Consider the following 26012-nt stretch of genomic DNA (forward strand, 5'->3'; position numbering starts at 1 on the left):
TCTTATTAATAGAGGAGATAGAGGAACTATATGACAAGTTATCAAAAAATAACATCATATGTAGATGTCTCTACCTTACAAAGTCTAAAAAAATAAATTCATAGTCTAAAATAATATTTACATACATGTACATATACAAAAAGATAAAAGTATATGAGTGTGTTAAAAAAAACCCAAGAAGTTTTATTATTATTATTATTATTATTATTATTATTATTATCTCTTGTTTATGTCAGTTAACAACAACAATTATAAAGGATGAATTGATGGTTGTTTTTAAATATAATCAGCTGTCTTTATCGTGCAGGCAATGCAATCAATGAATAAAATATCAATTGACATTAAATAAAATATTATTTATTTTAGTTTTCTGTTAATTTTTACTTGTCAAATTATTTTTTCAGTTAATGTCGATTAAAAATAGAGATGTCATTTATTACATCGTATTTAAGTTTGTTTATGTCGATATGTGTTGTGCGCAATAAGATCAAATGAATACATATATTTATATATGTATAAAAGTCGTTTACCAACGTCATACTAAATATATATCTTCCCTTTAAAAATTATCATTAATATTGTTGTTATTCTTTGATTTATTAAAAAATAATTTAGTTATTTATAATAATTATTGAAACAGTGTGTGGTTGTACACCAAGATATAAATATATTTTAAAAAATGGGAAATGTGACAAGTGGTGAAAATAATGATGATTTAGTGGACATTCTAAAAATTTTAGGATACATAAAAACTAAAAAAGTTGAGCAAATTTTTCGAGCTGTTGATAGGGGTGATTACGTTTTACCGAGCCACAGAAGTGAAGCTTATAAAGATTTATCATGGAAGATTGGAAATATTCATCTATCAGCACCCTGTATATACAGTAAAGTTATGGAAGGATTGTCCCTGGAGCCTGGATTAAGTTTCCTCAACATTGGCTCAGGAACTGGATATTTGAGTACGATGGCAGGATTAATTCTAAGTAAGTAGTTGTATATCTATATAAATATTCATTAATTTATTTATAATAAGACAAAATATTTATTATTATGCATGGTTTTTATTTTATTACAGAACATCATGGAACAAATCATGGTATAGAATTGAATAAAGATTGCATGGAGTATGCATACGAAAAATTAGAGGAATTTAAACAAAAGTCTTTAGCTATTGATGAATTTGATTTTTGTGAACCAGTATTTATGCACGGTAAATATATTTATACATAGTATTATCTATTTGTTTAGTTTTTAATTTAAAAATTATATCAATCATATTATTTGGGCATTATATAGGGAACTGTTTGAAAGTAGAATGTACTAGAAAATACGACAGAGTATACTGTGGTGCTGCTTGTCCAGAATCTCATGAAGCATTTATAAAACAATTTGTTAAAGTTGGAGGGATTTTAGTTATGCCTTATAAAGATCATTTGCTCCGTATTGAAAGAGTTGATAAAGACAGTTGGAAACATAAAGTTATGTTACCGGTTATATTTGCTCCACTAGTTTTACCTACAGATACTAATAATAGTAGTAATAATAATAATAATAATAATAATAATAATAATAATAATAATAATAATAATAATAATAATAATAATAACAATAATAATAATAATAATAACCGTGATCATCACGATAACAACAACAGTGATAAAGTTGAAGATGATAGTCTTTACCACAATACTTCACTTATATTACGTAAGTCTATTAATAATAATTATATATTTTTAAATTATTTGAATAGTAAATAAATAGAGCTTGTTTGTTTGTTTGTTACAATAAAGCGTTTTCGGAGCCTTTATCACTGCAAGAATTATGCCGATATAAAATTCGATGTCAGTTACGTGAAAATATTTGGGCTGAACATCCAGAGCTAGAAAAAAAACATCCAATCACAGCAGGAGCTCATAAGGCTGCAACCAATTCATTTTCTTCAGCAACTCAATCTTCATTAGAAAGATGTATTGTCCCGTTATTTGAGGAATCGAACGATAATTCATACTACAGTACTCTAAATGATGATTTTAATGATGATAATGATAATAATGATGATGATAATGAGGACGACGACGACGACGATGATGATGATGATGATTATGATGATGATGATGATGATGGTAATGATGATTATGATACTAACGGTGTTAATAATAAAGACAGAAGCTTGAAAATTTGTCGACGTCAAAATCGTAAAACAAAATTATTTTTTTGTCTTGAACATCATCCTTTAGGTGAACCAAACGAACAAGAAGAGCATGATGATGGAATAGAACAAGTTACCTCATTTCGAGTTGTAAAAAAAAAATCTCCAGCTAAAAATATGTTGAATTTATTTAAATTAGATAGTAAGAGTATTGACGATAAAGACAAAAATAATAAAACCAAAGAACAGGAATTATCGGAAAATGCATTTCAACCGTCAACTAGTCAGTATTTATCGCAGGGATGCTCAAATAATGACAACAGTCAACAAGAACAAGACTCGAAAATAAATTCTAATGACATAGTTTTCACCTCCGCAAAAGAATCATTAGACTCGTTAACATGTGATTCAAATTATAAAATCAATAGTAATAATCAAGATGATGAAGAAATAATGCAAGTTGACAAAGAACATAAACAATTATCTGAGGAAAATTCGCCTGTTGTAGATAATAGTCAATCTGTTGGACAAAAAGCCTCAATATTAACTAATATGAAAACATTAAAACATAGCAATGATGTTGACGAGGATGATGATGATGATGATGATTCTTCAATGGAATGGTTTAATTCAATAAAACCCCGACATCAGCAGCAAACTAATAAATCGGGGATACCCGATTATTTTAATAACACTGAGAGTCATCCATCGTTATCGAAGCGGTCAAAGGTTAATAATATTGATAACAATGATTGCAATTCACAGCAGAACTGCAACCATGATAATCAACCACGAGTTTGTGCTTACATTGTCGATATAAAATCATTATCTTCTCACATGAAAACAAAAATATCTCAATTACCTTTGCCGATATCATTACGATTATTTATTAATTATAACCGTTCCTTGTAAAAATATACTTGTACTGTTATTTGTATATTAATGCAAACTTAAATATTTCGATCAATAAAAATACGCATACAATTGTTATTGGTATTAAAACTATACTATCATTATTATAATCATCATCAACGATATCGTAACTTGATGTTATAAAACAACGACAAATCAAATTTTTTTAGAAAATAATACGCGGTCTATGAATATTTTTTTTTTTTTTTAATTTTAAAGCTATAAATTTATATGAAATTGTGGTTTTCTTACCTATATCATCTAGTTACATTATTTTTATATTATAAATAAATATATTGTAATTTGAATTATATATATATATAAAAAGGTGTGTCGGGGTTTTCGTACGAATACTATGTAGTATAGTAGTAGTCGCAGTACTAAATTCTTATAGCCATATGCGCCTTTGTTCCATCATTGTATTTGCGCGTGTGCACCCGGTTTTACCTCTGTCATATATATTCTATAATAAAATATATTTAATACTAAAAAATGATAAGTATTTATTGTACACCCAGTAACCCTGTCACTGTCAGTAATTTTAAGTGCTGTATAATTTCCGTAATACTTAAAAAATATGTAGATCGTAAAGTCGTAAGGCATGTGTTGATACAATCCACTAGCTTGTCAATAAATTCCGGAGGAGAATCAGTTATATGGGTGGGTTGTTAATTTTAAGTATATAGGACACAAGTGTCATACATAGAGATAATATAAAATTATAAATATTTATTATTATAAGAAATATTTATTGAGTTTTAAAATCATGGTGTTTATCAGTAAAACCGATACAGTAAAAAATCTTTTGATGAAAAGTATATGTGATACCCGAGATATAGCTACTTATTGATAACAACAGTATTTTATTATTATGTTGGAAAATATATCTAAGAAATGTAATATTATTTATTATTTTTTATTATTAGTTATTTTTTTTATTGGTGTAAGTAATGGTGGAGGTAGCAATGATGATGATGATATAAATCAAAATAAAGAAACTGAAAAATCAGGAAATTGTGGTGGTTACTTGACGTCTTTACGAGGAATAATTAGTACACCAAATTTTCCCAGAGCATTTAGTGTTCCAATAAAGTGTCATTGGGTTATTGATGCCACAGAAATACAATTGGCTAGCAGTAACATTGATAACATTGATAACATTACTATTGCTGTTTATTTAACTCAACTGTATGTATACAAAGGTCTTAAAATCACAGAGTATGCATACTATGAGTCACCGGAAAGTACTAATTTTGGAGCAACAGTCTTAAAGGATGTCACTGAAAGTAATGTGTTTGAGGATAGTTTATTGAAAACAAATAGACCATTTGTTGTTATTGAATTTGAGCTTGAAAGACTCGAGGGCAATCATGTTCGGGTTCTTGATAATTTGTTGGATGTATATGGATTTAATCTAACGTATGAAATAACTACTCCAGAAGCAATAAATATAAATTCATGTTCTGTTAAAAATTGTTCCTTTGCCGGTAATTGTATCGTCGATTCAAGTTATAGGTATTTCCTATTCATTACACAAAAATTAATTATAATTTTTAAATTACACCATTAAATTTTATTTAGTAAATTCAAGTGCCACTGCTTTAATGAATTCAGCGGAAAAGATTGTTCATACGGGCCTCTTTGTATTGATCAAAATAATAAATATATTAATCATCCAAGCTACAACGCAATTTGCTACAACGGAGGTACCTGCAGTCATATAGGAGCTGAATATATTAAATGTCATTGTAGGCCCGGTTATACCGGTGATTATTGTGAAATACCAATAATTCCTAATGATAATCAACAAATCACTGAAATAATTAACTCGAATCAAGGTATTTAACTATTATATTTTTTAAAAAAAATAAAATTATTTGATGAAATGATATTTACAGAATGTCAGAAAGGTACCCCAAGATGTATTTTCCAATGTCTGTATATTGAAAAAGACCAAGAAAATAATCGACCCTGTAATATGCTAAATAATTGCAAACGACAACAACAATCAATCTCTTCTATTTTTAGTAGTAATTTACATTTATATTAATATTAATATTTTAATATTTTTATTAGTACATTATTGTACTACGGTAGAAAATATTTATTAATAATTATAATTATTTTGATAGATAGGGTGAGATATGAATTTCAAATAAAATTAGCAAACACTAGCTCCTTAATTCGGAGTACTTTGGTACTGTCACAGACTATAAGTGCCCTTGAAAGCTTGCTGAAGAAACAAGTAAATTTATGGAATTACTGTACTATCTACTATAAAATACCATTACAACATTAATTATAATTTTTTATGTCCATTTATGTCCATAGCTTACTAAGTATTTCAAGAATAATGCAGACATAACTATTATAGAGGATTTGAAAGTACAGACCGTTACGTAAGTATATTTTTTTTATTTAAACTTATTATTATTATGTATTTATGAATAAATTTAATTATATAAATAGACCATCGGGTGAAGTGTTATTTATGTTTTTTGGAATTTCGACGGAGAGTGATAAAATTCGTGATGCATTAAACCGCCTTGTTCAACGAAGACGACTAAATGACTTTGTTTTAGAATCAACTCATTTAACACTTAGACAGAAACCTTCTCTTCAAATAAAGGTAATTTATATTTTATTTTATTATTATACTATAGATAAATAAATATTACAAGTGTGCGAAAAGTTAGGAGAAAACGGAACACGGAGAAAAAATAAAGCCAAAAATCCTAACAATTATTTTGATCAGTACAAATTTATGTTCGTTCGTATTTACGATATCCATTAATCGAAGGCTATAGAAACTCATCAAATAAAATTATATTTCTGACCTTTGACGCCACGTATGACCAAAGAGAATCAGCAGGATTAGGGACTAGAGTGGCGGGTCATGGTGTCTTGGTAGTAGAAGCTAAAGGTAACACAAATTTTTAGAAAATTCCTAGTATATACTATACATATTAATAATATATAGCCAGATTAAAAATAAACTCGGTTTGGAAAATTGGCACTTAAAATATAATTAATAATTAGGAATATTTTTATAATTCTCGCAAAGGGTCTCAAAGTGGTAAAAATCGTGATTGATATTGATTCAAGATTTCATTGTAAATTTATTGTATATTTTTTTAAATAATAATAAGTCAAATTTTTTCTACTCATTTAGATTTACTCTACCCTCCTGTAAATTATTTTTGTACTGATGTACGAATAAGTATTATTAATTGATAATTTTATTACTACGAGCACACTTTTAATATTTATATAATAATTATATGTTTATATATTGATAAATCTTTCCGTAATTGACTCATTGCCAGTCACTCGAAATAATTAGTAATCCTAAAAATACCAATCAAGTTCGTCTAGAAGATGAATTGTATTTGAAATGCGTTGTTCAAGGAAGCTCTGAAATTAAATTTTTATGGTATAAAGACGATATTTTGGTGAATGTTAGCAAATCCATAAGGTAATTATCGTTATTTTATGCTGAAATAAATTTAAATAATAAATAAAGGATCATTTACATTAATGTACATTTGCAGAGCTATCGAGATCCAACAAGAGCTCAACGATGACATGTATACTTTTACTTTGCTAATCCCCAAAGCAACCCTTCTTGATGCTGGGTATTACACTTGTCAAGCAATTGACAGTGGACTACAGCAATGCAAAAGTATTTACATAAATGTCAAAGACGGACCTCCCCATGTGAAAATTCTTCCTATGAGCGCTACTGTAGATAAAGGTAACAGCATTCAGCTCATGTGTATAACATCTCCGAACAAAGAAAGTTTAGACATAGGATTCGGTTGGACTAAAAATCGCGCGCTGCTGAAACTTGAGCCCGGACACCAAGTATGGGAGGATCTTTACCCAGCTGGAAGTATTCTTAAAATCATGAATGCTCAGGTAAAAAAAACAATTAACAATATAATACGCCATTGATAAATAAATATTTATATTTTTTTTTTTTTTTTCATGTAATTAATCATTTTATAGTATACTTTAAATAATAATATTAAGTTATTTGTAGAAATCAGCAATATATACTTGTAATGTTGCTCATCGTTCAATGTCTGTTCGAGTGGATGTAATCAATCGGACACTTGTTCCAATATGTAGAAAAGAAAATACCTGGGGAATGCGCTGGCCAGATACTGGACCCGGTTCAACAGCTCTTTTAGAGTGTCCCCGACAATTTACGGGTGACAAAGTATCGAGAATATGTGCGATGAAAGATGCTACTACCCCAATGTGGCAAATTCCAGATTTTTCTCAATGCTTATATCAACCTCTCATTTATCCGTACACAAAGGTTCGTTTTATTTTATTAATTTTAAATATAAAACTAGATTTAATGTTTTGCCAGCAAGTGCATACCGCGTACGTGTTGCTTTTTATTTTATATTTTAACATTTAACGTAAGCTAAAAGACCTAATGGAGTGATCAGATATTAATAGATACTAGTACCTGATCGGGTATTAAATCTTTCACCTTATATTCTTTATTCTTTAAATTAAAATGCGTTTATAAATATGCTTATTGTATTGATAATATATTTTTCTTATTCTATTTGTGTAGTTTCGCAGGTTGACTCTCGGTTATCAGAATACTACCACTCACGATACCATTATTGGTATATGGGAAATTTTAAGTTCACGCGAATTATCTCTGTATCCTGGAGAAGCTGACGGCATAATAGATATTTTGGCTGAAATTCAACAGTACGCCGTTAATAAAAAGCAAATTAATAGTGAACATAATTCAGCAAAAGTGTTTATGCAAATAATAAACCGAATACTTGCTGATGAAAATTCAATTCTCCGGCGTCAGTTACTTATGCAGCAACTTGTTCAGCGAAGTGTAGAATATTGGGGGAAAAATACAACCCAGCAACAACATCTAGCCTTGCCATCGATGATAATAGATATCCAACCATTCTATGTTTTTACTGTTTTTTCATCTTTAATTAAAGAAATAAAGTTCTTGCTGCAAATTCCTATCGATGATTTTACGTGAGTTAAAAAAAAAAAAAAAATATATATATATATATATATATATATATATATATATATATATATATATATACGATGAATTTTATAAACTTTAAATAAATATTTGTTGTTATGTTTCTAGATATCCGTATTGGTATAATGATAAAGTAGAAATTAGAGTTATAAAACAAGGACGGAGACGAGGAGATGAGTCTAAATTATTTACTAACGGAACGTCATTACTAAACGGGGCAGTTATTCTTTATAAAAACATTACAAATTTTTTACCGACTGCTTACGTTAAGGAATTAGAGTTAGTATATGATATTTTTGAATATTTATGTATGTATTTTTTTTAATACAATATATAATTTAGGGACGGTACTGATCTCGAGTACCATTTTAATTCACGTGTTATAACTGTTGCAATTGTTGAACAAGATTCTCTAAATAAAAAACAAAAAATTGATTTATCGACATCAAAAATAGAAATTGTGCTTACACTGGGTCACTTACATCAAAATCAATCACTATTGAAACGATGGAACGTATCTTGTGGTGTCGAGGATTTGTCTACTGGTTCCTGGGATTTTGAATCTTGCATTACATTGATAGCTGGTAATAATCAGGCAGAAACACAGTGCATATGTTCAAGCCCCGGAACATTTGCTGTTTTTCTTACAACGCGTGCAATTAAGGTTTGTGTTATTTAAATATCAAACAAAATTTATGTTTTATGTTTTATATATATAATTTGTATATAGGTGGTTGATGCAAAAAGTAAGCCATCAACGTTCATAGTATTGTTGGGATGTAGTAGTTGCTTGCTCCAGTGTACTATGTCTTCAATTATTTTGGGTATTATACTTTGGAAGCGGCCAACATGGTTGAATTTTTTGAAATTACAAACTTCTAGTGCACTTATTGGCGCAATGTCAATTTTTGTGTATGCAACATGCAATATTGTACCAGAAGTAAGCAATAAATCCACACATAATCTATAAATAATAACTCATCTGTATAAATAGATTACGGTATTTAACTTTTTTTTTAGGTAGATTATGCAAGAACTGCTGTAACTTTAGAAGCATTTTTGCTGATAGGAATGGCTGCACCTATATCACAGGCTCTGATTGTCTATGCAGACATAACTTATAGTCGTCGTCGACGTTTAAGTCGACATTTTCAGCCAACAGTTATTGGAGTAATTACGGGTTTACCAATTTTATGTATTTTGACAACAGAGCTAACTCATAACACTAGTACTGGCAGAAGACATGAATCTTGGTGGTTGATTTTTGGCGGAGGAGTATATAGTATATTTGTCAGTTGTGTTGCTACAATGCTTCTGATATTTATGTTACTTTACACTGGAGTTTTACACCGAGCTCATGCATTCACTGAAAATGTTGAAAATCTAACTGGTGGTGGTGGTGGTGGTGGTGGTGACGGTGGAATTGTTGTCGTGAAAAATAAATTTCTTCAGCAAAGAGTAAGAATAATTAATCACGCCGCTATAATAATATGTAATCTTATTCTTGTCGAGGTAGCTTCTATGTTTTACATAAATTACACTTCAGAGTTTTATAACTATCTGTTTGCATCGGTCTCAGCTTATTTTGTAAGTATTTTATATTTTATATTTCAAAAATAGAGTAAATTTTTAATTATACATAAATAATAAATTATTTATTTGAATAGGGTTTTGGAATATTAATTTTAAATATCGGAAGCCCTGAGATTGAATTGATAGCTCCGATTTTTCAACAAATTATAGGACGGAAAAATGTTGATAAAGATATGACTACCACGACAACAATGATAACTTTTTCAGATCCTGTTAAAGGTAAAAATAATAGTAACATTTAATATTATTTTAAAAAACATAATTTATTAACTTAATTATTATTTTTAGTCAATAGTAAAATACCTGTCGAAAGTGCCGAAAGTATACCACCGGCGTCATCATCTTCTGCAACAGCTAGTGTCTTTCGTCTGCCACCGAGCTCATACATAAGAACACGGGGTGTAGTAGCAACAGCAACAGCAACAGCAATAGCAACACCTGGTAGTAATAAACAAATTTCTAGTGAAATAAATAATCAACAGTTTTTAAATAATTCATCTCTTCCTCCTTGTTCATTAAATCGCCGTGATATATTTCTTCCTGAAATTCGTATTAATTATTCAGATAACATAAACCTTGAAACATACAGTACAAGTCCTCGTAAATATCAAGAATCTATTACAAATACATTTAATAATAATAATAATAATAATAATAATAATAATAATAGTAATAATAATATTTCATCATCAATGCCATCGCCAACGCCACCACCACCGCCACTAGAATTTTATCATACTTCGGATAATACTACGACATTTAATTGTGATCAATTAGGTACTGCTGGCGGAAGTATTGATTGTCGTCGAAGTAATGCTCAGCAAGTAGATTGTTCGTCAGAGTGCATTCCTAAAGTTTTGTGCAGTGCGGATATTGAATCAAGAATAAATGTAACAATGATTATGCCAGATGTAACTTTAGCAGCTGCAACGTCAACATCTTCCTCTGTTAACAATGTAGTTGAAGAAAAATGTCTTGATGATTATACAATTAATGTTATTCCAGATATTGCGAGTACAAATGAACAACAACAGCAACAACAACAACAACAACAACAACAACACAAACGTATACGGTCCAATAGTAGTATTAAAGAAGAAGAAAATCCTGAAATTACAATTACTGATTGTGATAATACAACATCAAATACTATTACAGGAGTAGGTATGCTTGATCGTATATCACATGATCTGGATTATTTATTAAATCGATGAGCTCAAACTGTCAAGGATTTTATTTTTATTTATTGAAAGCATCAAGCAACTTTAATATGTATACTTTAAAATAATGTAAGCTGTGTATGGATGAGGATGCATGCGAAAATTAAAATTTTTTAAATTCATGCAAGAAAAATACATATTTGATTATTAAAAGGCAGCACCACAAAATAATTTTAATAAGAATAATAATAATAAATATCGTCCACAATGCTGTTATTTTTCTAGTTTGATAAATTTCATAACTTTGTTGTAACGAAAATACATAGTATGAACGTAACAAACAGACTTGGGTGCTTTTTCCACAAATAATATAAAAAAACAACAAGGTAATTTTCTTGCATTCGATACCAAAATTAAAACTTGAAACTTTTAGATATTAAACATCAAATCTTCACACACTTATTATATTAATAATATTTATAATCATTACAAAAATAATGTTAAAAAAAAAAAAAAAGATGAAACAACATTAAAAAATAATTGTTTATGTATATATTATTTGAAATATATTTTGATTGTTATATCAATAGTAACGATAACTATCGCTGACAGTCAATTTTATATATATGTATATTATTAATAAGACAGATCTGTATAAACTATTTGTTGATTATCACATTTATTTTCACTAATGTCTTTTATTTACGTTAGTTACATTAGTGAAATACACTTAATGTGAAACCTTTAATAATAAAATAAAGCAACCTCTATACGATATGATCGTAGTGTATTAATTTTAAAAAGGAAAATAAGAAATAGCATTTACTGTATGACTAGTTTAAATATTAAAATATCTTTAAAATTTTTAATTTTTTTAAATATAAATTATTATTATTTTTTAAGTTAATAATTAAATAAAATTGATTTAATCAAGAGACATACATAAAATATGTACAAATTTTAATATACACTCAGAGTATACGTAATTTCCGAGTTTATAGCATATTCTATTATTAATAATATTAATCGCAATTGTTGCATTTCATGACTTTTTATTAGTCGTTCTCTCGCGGCAAAAAAAATATAGCAGTAAAAGTTAAAAAAAAATTCATTTTTAATGTACACATTGATTATTTTTTAAAAATCTTTTTGAATTAACAAATAATACATCAATATAATATATACATACAAACTAATACGTAAAAATATGAGTGAATAGTTAATACAAATAAATGTTAAAATTTTTAAAAATATAATGTATATATATATATATATATATATATATATATATATATATATACGAAGGGGAAGAAGAGAGAAAGGCTTTATATTACGTCTTATATGTATATAAAAATACAGCCTATATATTTGTGCTCGTGGCACACAATATTTATGTGTATTTATAAGTATTTTGGTTAACTGGAGCCGCGAATGCTATCAGCAAATACTATCAGCCACCACAGCTGATTCAATGTCTCCTGAATTATTATTATTAGTAATTACTATTGAATCATTATTTGTTGTTGTTGTAGAAGGTGGAGCTTCAGCATTGCTACAGCTGGTAGAAGGTATCATTGATGATGATGATGAAGCAGATGATGAAGACGACGTGGATGATATTGCTTCCGTTGTTCCTGATATTGCAACCACTGATGTTAAATCATTTTGTGTAATATTTTTAACGTCATTTTTAAATACTGATGTAGTTAAGGTTACTGATGATGGGGGTGATGTTGATGATGGATTATGATTCAAAGTTTCCAAATCTTGTATACGGGGTAATTCTGGTTCAGGAAGTAGCAATGATGCTGGCAAATTTGTTAAAGATACCATTGTTGGTCGCATTTTTTGTTTGTTATAAAAACTTCGTATTGTTTCCTCCATTAAACGGGCCAGTGCGTCACGATCACTCTACAAACATATACGATATAAGAATATATATATATATATATATCTATTGAACGATAAAGTTTATAAAATATATATAAATTATTACCTCATTTATGAATGCATTATCAACAAGATCTTGTGCAAGTATAAGTGGTGTATCTGTTTCAGTAACAGGACATGTTAATTGACGATTCATTTTGTCATCCATTCTCAGCAATATTGTCATCTATAAATAATAATTTAATAAGTTAATGATAAAATAATAATGCAAATGCAATTGTAAATATAAATATAGATAATTACATTTAATTCTAAATTATCACAACCACCGCCACTAGGTTTAACATTACACATCATATGAACTATCCTACGGGCTTCTGGAGTAAGAGGTTCAGGTGTAACAGATTTAACTGATTCAGTAACTTCAGGTGATATTGCTCGAGGTCGAACTGCCGAAGGTGGAGGTAGTTTAGCCATGTATGCGGTCAAAGGATAAATCCCATATCTGTGTCAATAATTTTTACAATATTCAGATAAAATTCAATTAAATAATATTATTATCATCATCATAAACTTACTTGACATCCTCGACAAATTTTTCCAATTTCTCGGTGACAGATATGTCACTCAATCGAATTTGGTGTAGTGGCGGTTGTGACGACGATGATGATGAAGACGAGGATGAAGATGATGATGATGATGATATTGATGATATGGCGGTGGAAGATGATAATTGATTTTGATATCTTATTTCAGCGACTACTGTATCCGGTCCATATAATCTTTGCAAAACTTGGTCTGTTATTGTTTCAGATATATTGGCTGAGAAATAAATAAATAAATTTATCAATAGATAATATGTATCCAGACAAGTATTATTAAATTTAATAATAACTTACTTGCTGACGTTACTAAAGCATGTGCAGCAAGTAATTTAAGCGAAGGAACTTCAAATAATATTGGATGAAATAATAATTCTCGGGCACTTGGTCTACTAAGCGGCTCTGATTGAAGACATTTTCTTATAAAATCTTTTTGTTGAGGATCATCTAATGACTCAATTGTTTTTTTAATATTTTCATCAGTAACAGGAGTCCCACTTTCGCCATTTCCGTGTATTTCTAACGCAGCCATTTCAAGGGCACAAACTCCAAAAGCATATATATCAATTGCCGGTGTCAACAAATCTATATTTTTAAATATAAAAATAAAAAATTTATTGTTTCAGCTAAAGCTATTTGTTAAATATTTATTAACCGTTTACTCACTTCCATATTCTGGTGCAACAAAGTGCATATTTTTAACATTTGTTCTACAGGTTCGTCCATCATGATGTATCGCATCGGGTGCAACTGAAATTTATTTATTTTTTATTACTGTAAATCATTAATATGTGTATATTATGTATATACCTGAACCAATTTTTACTAGGCCATTGTGCTGAATAAATATTGTATCACATGTAAGATTACCATGAACAATTGGTGGCGAACAAGAATGAAGATAACTAAAAAGTTGATGTAAAAAAAAATTATAAATTTATGATATGGATAAATATTTATTTATTTATTTATTACCTTAATGCTGATAAAATTTGTGTACACCATCGTTTCCATGCTTGTAGTGGTAATTTTTTTACATTGCGTTTTGTGCGTTTGAGAAATTGTTTGAGTGAGCCAGATGACATGTATTCTGTTATAAATATTACCTATAAAAAAATTAACCGGAAAAAACAGATATAGTTAATTAAAAAATAATATAACTATAATAAATATAATAGGAGTAATAACAGTGATGTAATTAACTTACTCGTGGTTTGTCATTATGAGTGTCAGTCCAATATCTATGAAACTTAACAATACTTGGATGTTCTAATTGTATTAAATTTTCAAAAACTAGTTGAATTTTTTCTTCTTGTGCTTTAAAATCTTTGCGTTCTGAAAATTGCACTTCATTCCATACAACTTCGACACCTTCCTCAGTGTCCATTGCCAAATAAGCGCAGTCAATTCCTGGAACATCACGTTGTCCTACCTGCACATGCAAAAAAAAATTATATTCATCTAGTGAAAATATTTTAATTTTTTTATCCTTTTTTTTTTTTTTTTTTTTACAAAATTAATTAAACATCCTACTTAATTATTATTATTATTATTTCAATGAAAAATACATGTATTAAGGATTGTCAGTTAAATAATAATAAATTACCTCCAATTCTGATACTTTTCTCTCGAATCCTCTTGACATACCTTGTCCAGAAAAATTAGCACCTTCAGCACCGGCCACAGCTGATTTGGAACCTACGTAAACCTATACTCGCACACACGCACACACAAACACACATTATAAATTAACATATATAATTACTATTCAAAATTATAATTAATTTTTTTTATTTTTAATTTTGCAAAAGTAAATTTTTTTTTCAATACAAAGCGTACAGAAATAAAAAATAAAAAATAAAAAATAAAAAAAAAAAAATAAAAAAAAAAAAAAACATTTTAATTTATACAGTGCAATTAAAATGATGTTGAAAAAAAAATTTGAATTATTTTATGTGAATGTATGAGTTAATTTTACCTCTTCTCGCCGTTTCAGCCACCGCCCGCAGGGACTTTCTTCCAAAATTTCACTCTCATCTTCAGAATCTTCACTACTTTCACGTGGTGATTTATGTTCTGGATCAGCAGCGGTACTAGAGCGACTCCCAGGCATTACACTTTTTTAGATACAAAAAAATCTCCACACCAAATTGATTCGAGAGTTGTTATTATTACTAAGCTCATTGGTGCGCGTTAATAATTTTTTTTCTTTTATTTATTTATTTATTTTTCTTTTTTTTATATTATTGCAATTTCTCAATACACAACTACAAGAATATATACATATATATAAATATATTTATTTTTTCAACAATTGTATGATTAAAAATAATTCTTCATATGTATATATATATATATGTATCTGTGAATTAATAATGATAATAATAATTGGTGTTGTTGTTGTCATAAAACATTTTTTATATGCCTCTGTAGAATTGTTACATTTAACATGTTACTGACATCATCATTAAATATTTGACACACACAAACACACAGAGAACCAAATCAACGGTTTTTTTTTCTTCTCTCACTTTGACACTTTGGGATGTACAATGGCTTGATTTATAGAACTGTACTGGTATAATTATCATTAATCATCATCACTATCATCCGGACAATAAAAAGTATCTTGTTTTTTATAATAATTATTAAAAATCTAATTGTCGGTGTATGTGTGTGTGTGTGTCTTTCGAAGTTAACCAAAGTATAACCTCAGCAAAATAAAAATAAATATTATTAAATAAATAGAAACAATATCATGGACATCACCTACACACAATGAGAGTAATATAATTATTAATTAATAATTACAGTCTTAATGGTACAGAGACTTAAAATACTGTCTGAATAGTATTGCTAGTACTGGATTAATGAATGGTACTGACAGGTACTGATGGTACTGAACGTTAGAACGTTAAAACTGGTTATAACTTATGTAGAACGTATTAAATTTAACTGAATACTGATTACTGATATACCAAATACCATAAACCATATACGTACTATACCTTTTTATGCTCTACTGTGCTTGACTGTGCTCTACCACGGTCACCCACGGTATATTAAGAATAACAACAATAGTGTGTAACCTCCAAATCGATTAATCGAACAATCGATAATTTTTAATCGATTTTTCGATATTTACATAAAAAATTAAAATCCTTTAATGAAAATTTTCTACGGAAAAATAATGAAAAAAAATTGAAATTACTAATAAGAATATAAATAAGAACTTGCTACGCCTGCGTGCTACTTCCAAATAGGTAATAAGGTAATAAGGCAATTATCTATCCTTATAATGCATCTAATAATTACGCATGCGTAATGCGTTAGGTTGGGGTATACATGTGAGGATGCGAGGTACTGATGTTTGCGCAATGCGCAGGCGTGAGCGAATAAGTTTTCATCATTTAAAATCCAAAATATAGAACACAATTAACCAACAAGAAATGAACTTTTATTTTGTTTTTAATTAATGGACTCAATGCCACTGAAAGGAGTGAAGGAGCGAAGGAGTGAGCAAGTGGTTGTTTTTTCCCGACTGTTAATCTTTATGATTTTTATCCATATCTCCATCAACTTGTGCGCAACAGCAAAATGATACATCTGCAGGTTACTATGAATGCTATGAATCTATGGATTATGGATTGTCTAGTTCTACATGTATCCATGGATGATGCCAAATGTATGAGTATGTGAATATATGTGAATGTATGCGCTAGTAGCAGCTACAAGTAGTGAATATCAGTAAATTGCAGTAAATATGTTGGTAAGCAGCTGATCAGAGCTCTGAGCTGATCCAAACATTAAAACCACAGCAATAAATTAAATCTCCTCAGTTAATAAAAAGAAATAAAATTTATTTAACTCTGATAGAAAAAAAATAAAAGCAACAAGATACTCTTATATATATATATTTTTAGTGAAAGAATATAATGATAGGAAAAAAAGAAGAATCAGCAGATAACAATAGTGATACAACGAGAATTAAAATAATAACGGAAAAAATTAAATCATTGGAGGAAAATGTAACAAAGGTAAATAATATCGAAATAGTAAATAATAATAATAATAATAATAATAATAATAATAATAATAATAATAATAATAATAATTATAGGTACGTACACAAGTTAGTGTTTGCTTTGAAGATTTAAAAAATTCATTGATGGCTCGAGAAAAAAAATTATTACGACAAATAGAGGCTATTCACAATCAACAATTATCAATTTTACAATCTGATTGGGAATTAGTTAATTCAATACCTGGTATTGCAGTCGATTTGGTAAATGACTCAAAAAATTTGAGTGAATCGATTGTTAAATTTGGTAAACTTGAGTTTATTGACAACAAAGACAATTTTATTATTAAAAATATTGAACCGTATAGTATTCATGAATACGAAGATGACAACAAAGATCATATAACTTTTGATAAATCATTACAAATAGATGATAACGATGAAAATGTTACTATTAAATTCTCAAATATTACTTTTTCAAATGGATCTTCTATATCTGATAATAGTAATAGCGGTATTTTAAATACTAAACTTAAGACTAAAGTTGATTTTAATTCTAAATTATTATTATTATCAGATAATAATAATGATGAAATTGATAATGAAGAAAATTGCTCATCAATGTGTTCAAATACTGATGCTGATATTATTATTCAAGATTCAGAAAGTTATTCTATAGAAAAAATAACTAATAATCAAACAATTAATTCATCGCTTAAACTTTATTCAGAATTACAAGTAGCTTCTAATAATCATGTTCCGCAACAAACAATTATTCATAATCAATATAAAATTACGGATTTTACTAATAATAATAATAATATTGAAAACGGAAAACAATTGACTGATGAACATCCAAAACAAATTCAACAGTGGCTTCAGCAAATATTAATTGAAAGTGAAACAGAACCATCAATACAAGAAATCGATCATTTTACAGATGAAATTTTGAAATTTCGTTGCACCGAATCTTTATTGGAAACATAATAAACTTTTTATGTTTGTAATCTTGTACTTTACATAATATTATTTATTTATAACCATATATATATTTAGGTATGCATATATATCGGGGCCAAGAACCAAATTATTGAAAAAGTCTGATACGTTTCGCACTATTTAATAATTATTTTTCACTGTACATTACCACTTTGTACTTAATATAAATGAATTTTTTTTTTTTTTTTTTTTTTTTTTTAATCAATGAATTAATATTTTTATTTTTATACAATTCCCCAGCATTTCATTTATCATTTTTTATTTATTTATAATTTTTTTTTTTGTTTTCAATAAAAATAATGGAAAAAAATAAATTTCTTAACCAATTAGTAGTGGTGATTATTTTTTCTTTCACATGTAAATGTAATAAGTTTCAATTAAAGTATCATATTTTTAATGACACAATTATTGTTTTATATTGTTCAATAAATCAATATTATGGTTTTGTTTTAAAAAATATGTATCTATTGAATAATTAAATTATTTAAATATGAAGAATATAATATTTGTTAATACTATTTTTTTCTTTTTCAAAAATAAAAGAATAATTTAAAAATTTACTATTATTACAATCTCATTATTTGTGCTAAATTGCTGAAAATATATATTTATATGTATATATATTTATATTAGGGTGGCGTAAAAAAACCGACTATTTTTTTTTCGATCTCGCATGAAAATTTGTTGGTTTACGATGTTTTAAGAAGCCTCTCAAAAAATCAACTCGATAGAAAATTTTCAAGAGATCGCTCACGAATTTTGAAAATATCAAAAATGATCGAAATTCGAATTTTTTATTTCAAAATTTTTTCTTTCTCATGGCAGCAATAGTTTATATTTGTAAAATCATGATTCTGCTGAAAATTTGAGCCCAAATTCAAATATTTAAACGGTGCTCAAGAATTTTTGATATTTTAAAAATTCGTGAGCGACCTCTTAAAAACTTTTTATCGAGCTGATTTTTGAAGAAGCTTCTTAAAACATCGTAAACCAACAAATTTTCATCAGAGACTCGAAAGAAAAATAGTCGGTTTTTTTGCGCCACCCTAATATATACATATATACACGCGTTTCTAAAATTAAATTTCATTAATTAAAATTTTAAAAGGTAACTATAGGTTTGTGTCTTATTAATTGTTAATTTAAAATAGCTAACTACATTACATCGTGTGTCATAATAATAGGAAAAAATTATTAATTAAATTTATAATTTTTTTGGATACATGATACTGATAATATCTGATCAATCATTTACGGGATACTTGATAAAAAATCCAATCCTCAAAAAATGAAGGAATAAAAGCACGATCTTTTGTGAATGTTACGGGTACTGATAATTGTGATAATTCATCTTCAAACATACTCAGAGCTTCAGGACAGGACGCTCCATTACCCTGTAATAAAAAAAAATAAATAATAATAAAAATATTTAATGAATAGTAATAATAGTAATATTTAATTTACATGTGTCATGTATTTTCCAGAAGGTTTTAATACTTTAACTGTTTTATTTAAAATAAGCCTAATAAAATCCCATGCATCTCCATCAGGTGGACTGATTGGTAAATCAGTTAAATCTCCAAAAACATAATCAAACTGCCGGCCTTCTTCTACCATATGTGAAAGTGCTTCTACACAATCACCAATAATAATCTATTGTAATAACAAAATTTATTTAAAAAATCATAATATAATATTATTTATAATTTATAATTTACCTCATAGTTTTCTCCTTTTCTTTTGTCCAAACAATCACCACAGACGCTTCTCATATGTTGACCACAAGCTTTTATAACTACATCGTCAATCTTAAATTTATTTTTCATTTTTATTATTGTGTTACATACTTTTACAATATAATAATTATTAATAAAAGTTATACAAAGATAAAATTACCTCAAGCATTATTACGTGTTTAGGTTTTTCTTTGAGCAATTCCCATAATAAACCACCGTCACCTCCGCCTAAAATTACTATTTCTTTCCCAGTGTAACTTTCTTTACCTTTTTGCATCAAAGTTTGTGTATAAATGAGATCCGCTTCTGACATATCTTTTAATAATATATACGTATATCAACAGTTGTTAAATATAAAAGTTACTTTGTTACTTACTTTGTAATTCATCCAGAATTAATAAATTACCAAGAGATTTTGAATGGACAATTTGAACTTTTTGATACGGCGATCTTTCTTCAAATACCAGTTTATCAATATCGTACTCCAATAGTCTTTCATCTGAATAAATAAATTTTTATAAAAGTTTTATTATAATTATTTTTAGGATATACAACATAAATATTTGGTAAAAATAATATGCGTGCTGTGTGTCATATTAAACAATAAATTTAATAAAATAAATAAATACTCCATATGTATGGATATCATCATCATAGATTATTGTAAAAAACATTCTATTATGAGAGCATGCAGTAGTTAAGTAATCGATTTCAATTAAAATATTGCCTTTACAGGATTAATATTCAATTATTGTTAAAAAAAAAAAAAAAAAAAAAACTATCAATATGATATGCGTTTTTTTTTATTTTTAAATATTTCATGATAAATAAAAAATTAAAAAAGAGTATAAAAAATAGATAAAAATATTATTTACTCAAGCACAGCCAATATTACTTATTAATATACTAATAATAATAATAATAAAGCTGTATTGCTGTAAGCACTTATGTTAAATGATATAATGCAAATAATAATGAAACTATTAAAATCCTAATAGAATATTATTATTACTATAGTTGAGGGGGGAGTGGGTAGATTAATATATATTATTTTTCGATAGTAGTTAATACGGATATGTAATAGTTTAATAGTTATCCGATAAGGATTGACCGGTAAAAATAATAATAAATAAAAAAACTCACCGCTGGTAGGAAAGTATCTCTCAAATGGGCCTCCGCGTTTTATTGGGGCAAGCGTGTGTGATCGCGTAGCTGTTGCCGCTGCCTGCATTGCCATCTCCAAATTTCTGGTCGACTATCATAGCCGTCAAGCGAATCAACGAATAAACAGAATAAACGTACTATCTAATTAAAAAACTTCTCTACGTCATCTATTATAATATAATATAATTATAATACTCAAGTATATATAATATATACGTAATGATATTATATGTTATTTTTTGCTAAAACCTATACTCGCACACACAACACACACATTATAAATTAACATATATAATAACTATTAAAAATTATAATTTATTGCATTGATTATTAATTTTGCTAAAGTAAATTTTTTTTTTTCAATATAAAGCGTACAGAAATAAAAATTTTTTAAAATTTGGAAAAAAAAAAAACATTTTAATTTATACAGTGCAAATACAGAGAAGGGTGTAGTTTCAAGAGTCACCGCTAAGTGGCGTATGAGCGCACAGACTTTTCCTCTTCAGACACATGTCATCAACCTTTTTAACAGTCGTACAAATGAGAAATTTTTCAATTCTTATGTTTTTAAACTATCACGGTGAACATATGCAAAAATTGTAATATAAACGGCCAAGTTTTGTTGTATAATTTGTTAACCGTGATTAAATATTACAATGGACATGGAACGCACCTGCTTACGTAGGTATGCGATAGATATCATAATATCTGTATACAGATATTTACGATATTTGTCGTGGGTGGACGTTGAGTAATCAACGGAAATCTATCGAGGGCCAATAGCTAGAACATATGCACTTCCTTTATTCTTCATGTGCAGGTAGACAAACGGACGGAGTCATGCCGACGAGTTCTTAAGTTTTTTTTTAATCGTCCGCTATCATGGGGGAATACAAGTATATATTTCAATGCCGTAATATACAGAAATTTATTGAATGTTATTGTGCGCCTATTGTAACCTAAGTCAAATATAGAAACACCCCGCACATCTATATATAAATATAAATTAATTAATATCCAGGTAAAATGTTTTATAATGAAATATGTGATTTATAATACTATTGTAAAAATTTACAAGCAGCGTTAATGATAGTGACAATAATAAAAATAACAACAATACTTGTAATGATAATAATAATAAAAACAACCAACATGGATAACAAATGAACCACCAACAACAATTAAATTAATAACAATGATTATTATTAATTTTGTTATTTACTAGTTTAAAATATATATTTTTTTTTCAACTAGTCAATAGTTTAACTATATATATACTATTATAATTTAATGCTATTTATTTAAATCTAATTTTAATTTTATAATAATAATAATTATTATTGTTATAACAATAGTAAGTGCATATAATTAATATAAATATTATATAAAAAAGTGCTGGGTTATCTCATTCAGCATTCCTGGCAAGCCGACTAGCCTAATAATTATCTAATTATATTGTAAACAATAAAAAGGATAAAAAACTATTTAATAGTAAGTGTGTTGTATAAAATAATAATAATAATAATAATAATAATAATAATAATGTTAAAACAATAAAAATTATTATAAACTCGAATTGGTGATTGAAAAATAGTTTGTTTCTACCTGATAATGTCAAATAGAGATCATATATGGTGCCTCGCCTTACGGGTGGTAAACGTTTGCTTCGCTGACTATTCAAAGCCAAGGCAATGTCAGCTTCCAAGTAACGCCACTGCTACAATTGTCCTGTCTGTTAAGCTGTGTTTTTTTTTCTTTTCGCGTTTTTATAATATACCCAACTATCCACTCACATATTATCATTTTCTATCATTCTAATATACTATTTTTTTTTTTTTTTTATTCAAATATACTATTAGATAAAATTTTGTAACCGTTTAATCTTTCAATCATATAATTATTATAAAATATGAATAAAGAAAATAAAAAAATAAAAACGCGGGACAATATATTTGTATATACCCTGTATCTTTCTAACAGATGTAAATAAATACTTAGTTTATTTTTACTTTTAACTATTAATAAAAATAAATGATATATACCTCAAATGACAATAATGCATCTTCTTCATCTTTTTTATAATACTCGACATTGATAGTAACTAATCCTTGAGGATATCCTCTAACAGTTATGAGACTAGCTCTTGGTCCACTGTATAGTGCAATAAAGCTACCATCAATAGTTGCCTCGGTAAGTGGTTTTAAATCATTGAAATAATCATTCAATACATTGACAATTGTTGACTTAAGATTTGATCTTTTTTCAACATCAGTGATAACATTTGATGATACTGTAAAGTCAAGAAGAACTGTGTGCGCCACCATTCTGATTAACTGAAAACTTTAATAATAATATTAATTATTGTTATTATTATTTGTAAAAAAAGAAAATACTTGTATTAATTTATAAAATATAATACAATTATTAAAATTTATTATGTCATATAAATTAAACAATAATAAAATATGTTATACAAATTTTTATTCAATTTATTGAAAATAACAAATTATTATAAGTTAAATTTCTCAATAAATTTATTAGCTCAATTTACGTAATCAATCAACATACTTGGTTATACATATAGATAGATAGATAGATATATAGATGGATGGATGGATGGATGAGTGGGTGGGTGGATAAACATATTTATTTGACCCTAGAACCGAAGCTCCCTCAAGGCCATCAAAAAGTAATACATCGTTTTACAAAAGTATGCAGTATAACAATAATATACATTAGGGTACTTAAAAAAAATCAACTATTTTTTATTTTTCGCTGACACACCTAAATATCATTGAACACATCGAAAAAAACATTTCCTTAAATTTTGAACTCTTAATATTAATTTTAAGTACTTCCTTTTTCATTTTAAATTTACTATTCTAAGCTTAAAAAAAATTTTTTTTTACTGTAAAATGTTCAACTGCTCGTATCTTATGAACAATACACTTTAGCAATATAAGTGTAATAAACAATTTTGTAGAGGACGAAATTTCATAAAAAATTAACAAACATATATATAAAAAAAAGTTAAAAAATCAACTTTCAGAGTTGATACAATCAACATGGATATAATTAGAGCAAAATGGTTTTATAGACTTTCAAAAAGCAACGAATACTCTACAAATAAAAACTGATTTCAAAACCATAGCTTAAAATCCGGCTAAGCTATAGCAATTTAAAAAAAAAAAAAGTTATTCGATTTACATGTTTTTAAATGGAAAAAATTAAAAGTGAAGAACAAAGTACTTAAAATTAACATCAAGGGCTCAAATTTTAAGGGAATTTTTTTTCGATGTATACAACGATATTTTAGGTGTGTCATAAAAAAAAAAAAAGAAAATAGTCGATTTTTTTTTAAGCGCTCTAATATATATATATATATATATATATATATATATATATATATATATGAATTCAAACTACTAAAAATTGTCAAGTGTGGATTAATACATAAATTGACATAATTTTTATGTTAAATCATTAAATTAATTATTTTAAATGTGTTTTGTTTTTTAAATACTCACCCTTCTTTACTCTCACTAACTTGACAATGTTTATAAAATATAAACTATAAATTAGTAATATATATGGAAATTATTTATTATATTATTAAATTTTAGTTTCAATAGATAGTTTAATAATATTGTTTATTGTATATTTGTTATTAGTACGTGACTCCAGTCTATCCAGTACCTTAAGTCCAAATTCCAACCGATATTTAATAAAACAACAACTTTTTAATTGATTGTCAGCTACTGCTATTGTTGGTTTGTTGATACTGTAAATTACTTAACTATACAACTGTTATACGACTGACGACTGGTAAATGGTACTTCAGTACGTGGTATACTTATTAGTACTGGCGATACTGCTACTGATGAACTGTTGGTGAATTACTCTCAACGCTTTCAACTGCTTTTAACTGCTCTCAACTCTGATCTCTGATTGTCCTATTCCATTAACTAATGCATATATTGCATATTACATATAACACAATCACAATTATAACAGATTACACAACATATATACGTAGAAAGAAGGTGGGAGAGTAGAGAGCGTGGAGAGAGAGAGAGAGAGAGAAAAACGTTAACAATGACATCTACAATTGCCTTGAACAATATTAAATAATCTGCAGTGCTGTGCTGTTTATTGTTTTTTTCATGATTCAATGATAATTTATAGACAGTTTTTTTCTCTCTTATAGATTGATGATAACTTATCAACGGTATGTAAACTTATTAACGCTCTATGTACATGTTTTATTATATGTTTTATATCTTTATTGCTCATGTAAATATTTTGAATTTTACTTTTAACTAAAAATTTTTATTTATAAATATAATTAGGGCAATTATATTATTATTTGTAATAATAATAACGATGGTCTCCAAGCAACGCGTTCCATTATTATATATATATATATCTATAGTGTTAAAACTTGGATATGGAGAACATTATTCAGGTGTACTCAGGTGTGTATGTATGTGAAGGTAATGCAATGATAACTATAATCTCCATTATATGAAACATGCGATAGTAAAGTACTGCAAGTATAGAAATGAATGTGAGTGAACGTTAGTCACGTTAGTATTATGATTATTATTATTATTATTATTATTATATCTTCACCTGTTTCACAATAACCTGCATGACGTATGGAGTCACGTGAACGAGTGACGAAGATTAACGAATAGGAACGAGTGAAGCACAACAAGCACGTAGTCAGGTTGAGCCGTGAGCCGGTG

General features: G+C 27.6%; 5 protein-coding genes across 12 annotated transcripts; 3 read left to right on the forward strand and 2 right to left on the reverse strand.

Moving 5' to 3' along the window:
• Positions 1-146: 146 nt before the first annotated feature.
• LOC103571992 (probable serine/threonine-protein kinase DDB_G0278845) lies at positions 147-3242 on the forward strand. Of its 2 annotated transcripts, XM_053737538.1 has the most exons (5): positions 147-983; positions 1076-1210; positions 1297-1704; positions 1791-2123; positions 2238-3242. In XM_053737538.1, the coding sequence occupies exons 1-5, from the start codon at positions 680-682 to the stop codon at positions 3059-3061; spliced, it is 2004 nt and encodes a 667-aa protein (XP_053593513.1). In that variant the 5' UTR covers positions 147-679; the 3' UTR covers positions 3062-3242. The 2 variants fall into 2 exon arrangements, with proteins under 2 accessions (XP_053593513.1, XP_008548592.1); XM_008550370.3 differs by having other exon boundaries at positions 148-983; positions 1791-3241.
• Positions 3243-3832: 590 nt separating this feature from the next.
• LOC103571994 (uncharacterized) lies at positions 3833-11355 on the forward strand. Its single transcript, XM_053737537.1, has 16 exons — positions 3833-4576; positions 4643-4899; positions 4960-5091; positions 5194-5306; positions 5393-5460; positions 5531-5690; positions 6388-6536; positions 6613-6979; positions 7104-7385; positions 7653-8086; positions 8208-8378; positions 8442-8763; positions 8830-9039; positions 9120-9686; positions 9767-9911; positions 9981-11355. The coding sequence occupies exons 1-16, from the start codon at positions 3933-3935 to the stop codon at positions 10904-10906; spliced, it is 4947 nt and encodes a 1648-aa protein (XP_053593512.1). The 5' UTR covers positions 3833-3932; the 3' UTR covers positions 10907-11355.
• A 777-nt stretch (positions 11356-12132) lies between these two features.
• On the reverse strand, positions 12133-16578 carry LOC103571991 (nuclear receptor-binding protein homolog). Its single transcript, XM_053737539.1, has 12 exons — positions 16353-16578; positions 15323-15611; positions 14951-15052; positions 14552-14776; positions 14320-14450; positions 14155-14249; positions 14011-14094; positions 13642-13929; positions 13321-13564; positions 13046-13247; positions 12849-12968; positions 12133-12763 (listed from the first exon to the last, which is right to left on the reverse strand). The coding sequence occupies exons 2-12, from the start codon at positions 15455-15457 to the stop codon at positions 12290-12292; spliced, it is 2100 nt and encodes a 699-aa protein (XP_053593514.1). The 5' UTR covers positions 15458-15611; positions 16353-16578; the 3' UTR covers positions 12133-12289.
• A 152-nt stretch (positions 16579-16730) lies between these two features.
• On the forward strand, positions 16731-18372 carry LOC103571990 (uncharacterized protein DDB_G0273453/DDB_G0273565-like). 2 transcript variants are annotated; one of them, XM_053737544.1, is made up of 3 exons: positions 16731-17113; positions 17268-17381; positions 17465-18372. In XM_053737544.1, the coding sequence occupies exons 2-3, from the start codon at positions 17280-17282 to the stop codon at positions 18350-18352; spliced, it is 990 nt and encodes a 329-aa protein (XP_053593519.1). In that variant the 5' UTR covers positions 16731-17113; positions 17268-17279; the 3' UTR covers positions 18353-18372. The 2 variants fall into 2 exon arrangements, with proteins under 2 accessions (XP_053593519.1, XP_053593518.1); XM_053737543.1 differs by having other exon boundaries at positions 16732-17381.
• A 1162-nt stretch (positions 18373-19534) lies between these two features.
• Positions 19535-25986, reverse strand: LOC103571989 (spermine synthase). Of its 6 annotated transcripts, none has more exons than XM_008550364.1 (9): positions 25128-25324; positions 24792-25045; positions 23307-23604; positions 21244-21355; positions 20477-20599; positions 20261-20415; positions 20083-20172; positions 19829-20017; positions 19535-19758 (listed from the first exon to the last, which is right to left on the reverse strand). In XM_008550364.1, exons 3-9 carry the CDS (start codon positions 23586-23588, stop codon positions 19612-19614), a joined length of 1098 nt encoding a protein of 365 aa, XP_008548586.1. In that variant the 5' UTR covers positions 23589-23604; positions 24792-25045; positions 25128-25324; the 3' UTR covers positions 19535-19611. The 6 variants fall into 6 exon arrangements, with proteins under 6 accessions (XP_008548586.1, XP_008548585.1, XP_053593517.1 ...); XM_008550363.1 differs by having other exon boundaries at positions 25118-25324; XM_053737542.1 differs by lacking the exons at positions 24792-25045; positions 25128-25324 and adding an exon at positions 25897-25986.
• Between the last annotated feature and the right edge of the window lie 26 nt (positions 25987-26012).

Source organism: Microplitis demolitor, chromosome 3, assembly GCF_026212275.2.
Source record: "Microplitis demolitor isolate Queensland-Clemson2020A chromosome 3, iyMicDemo2.1a, whole genome shotgun sequence".
NCBI lineage: Eukaryota > Metazoa > Arthropoda > Insecta > Hymenoptera > Braconidae > Microplitis > Microplitis demolitor.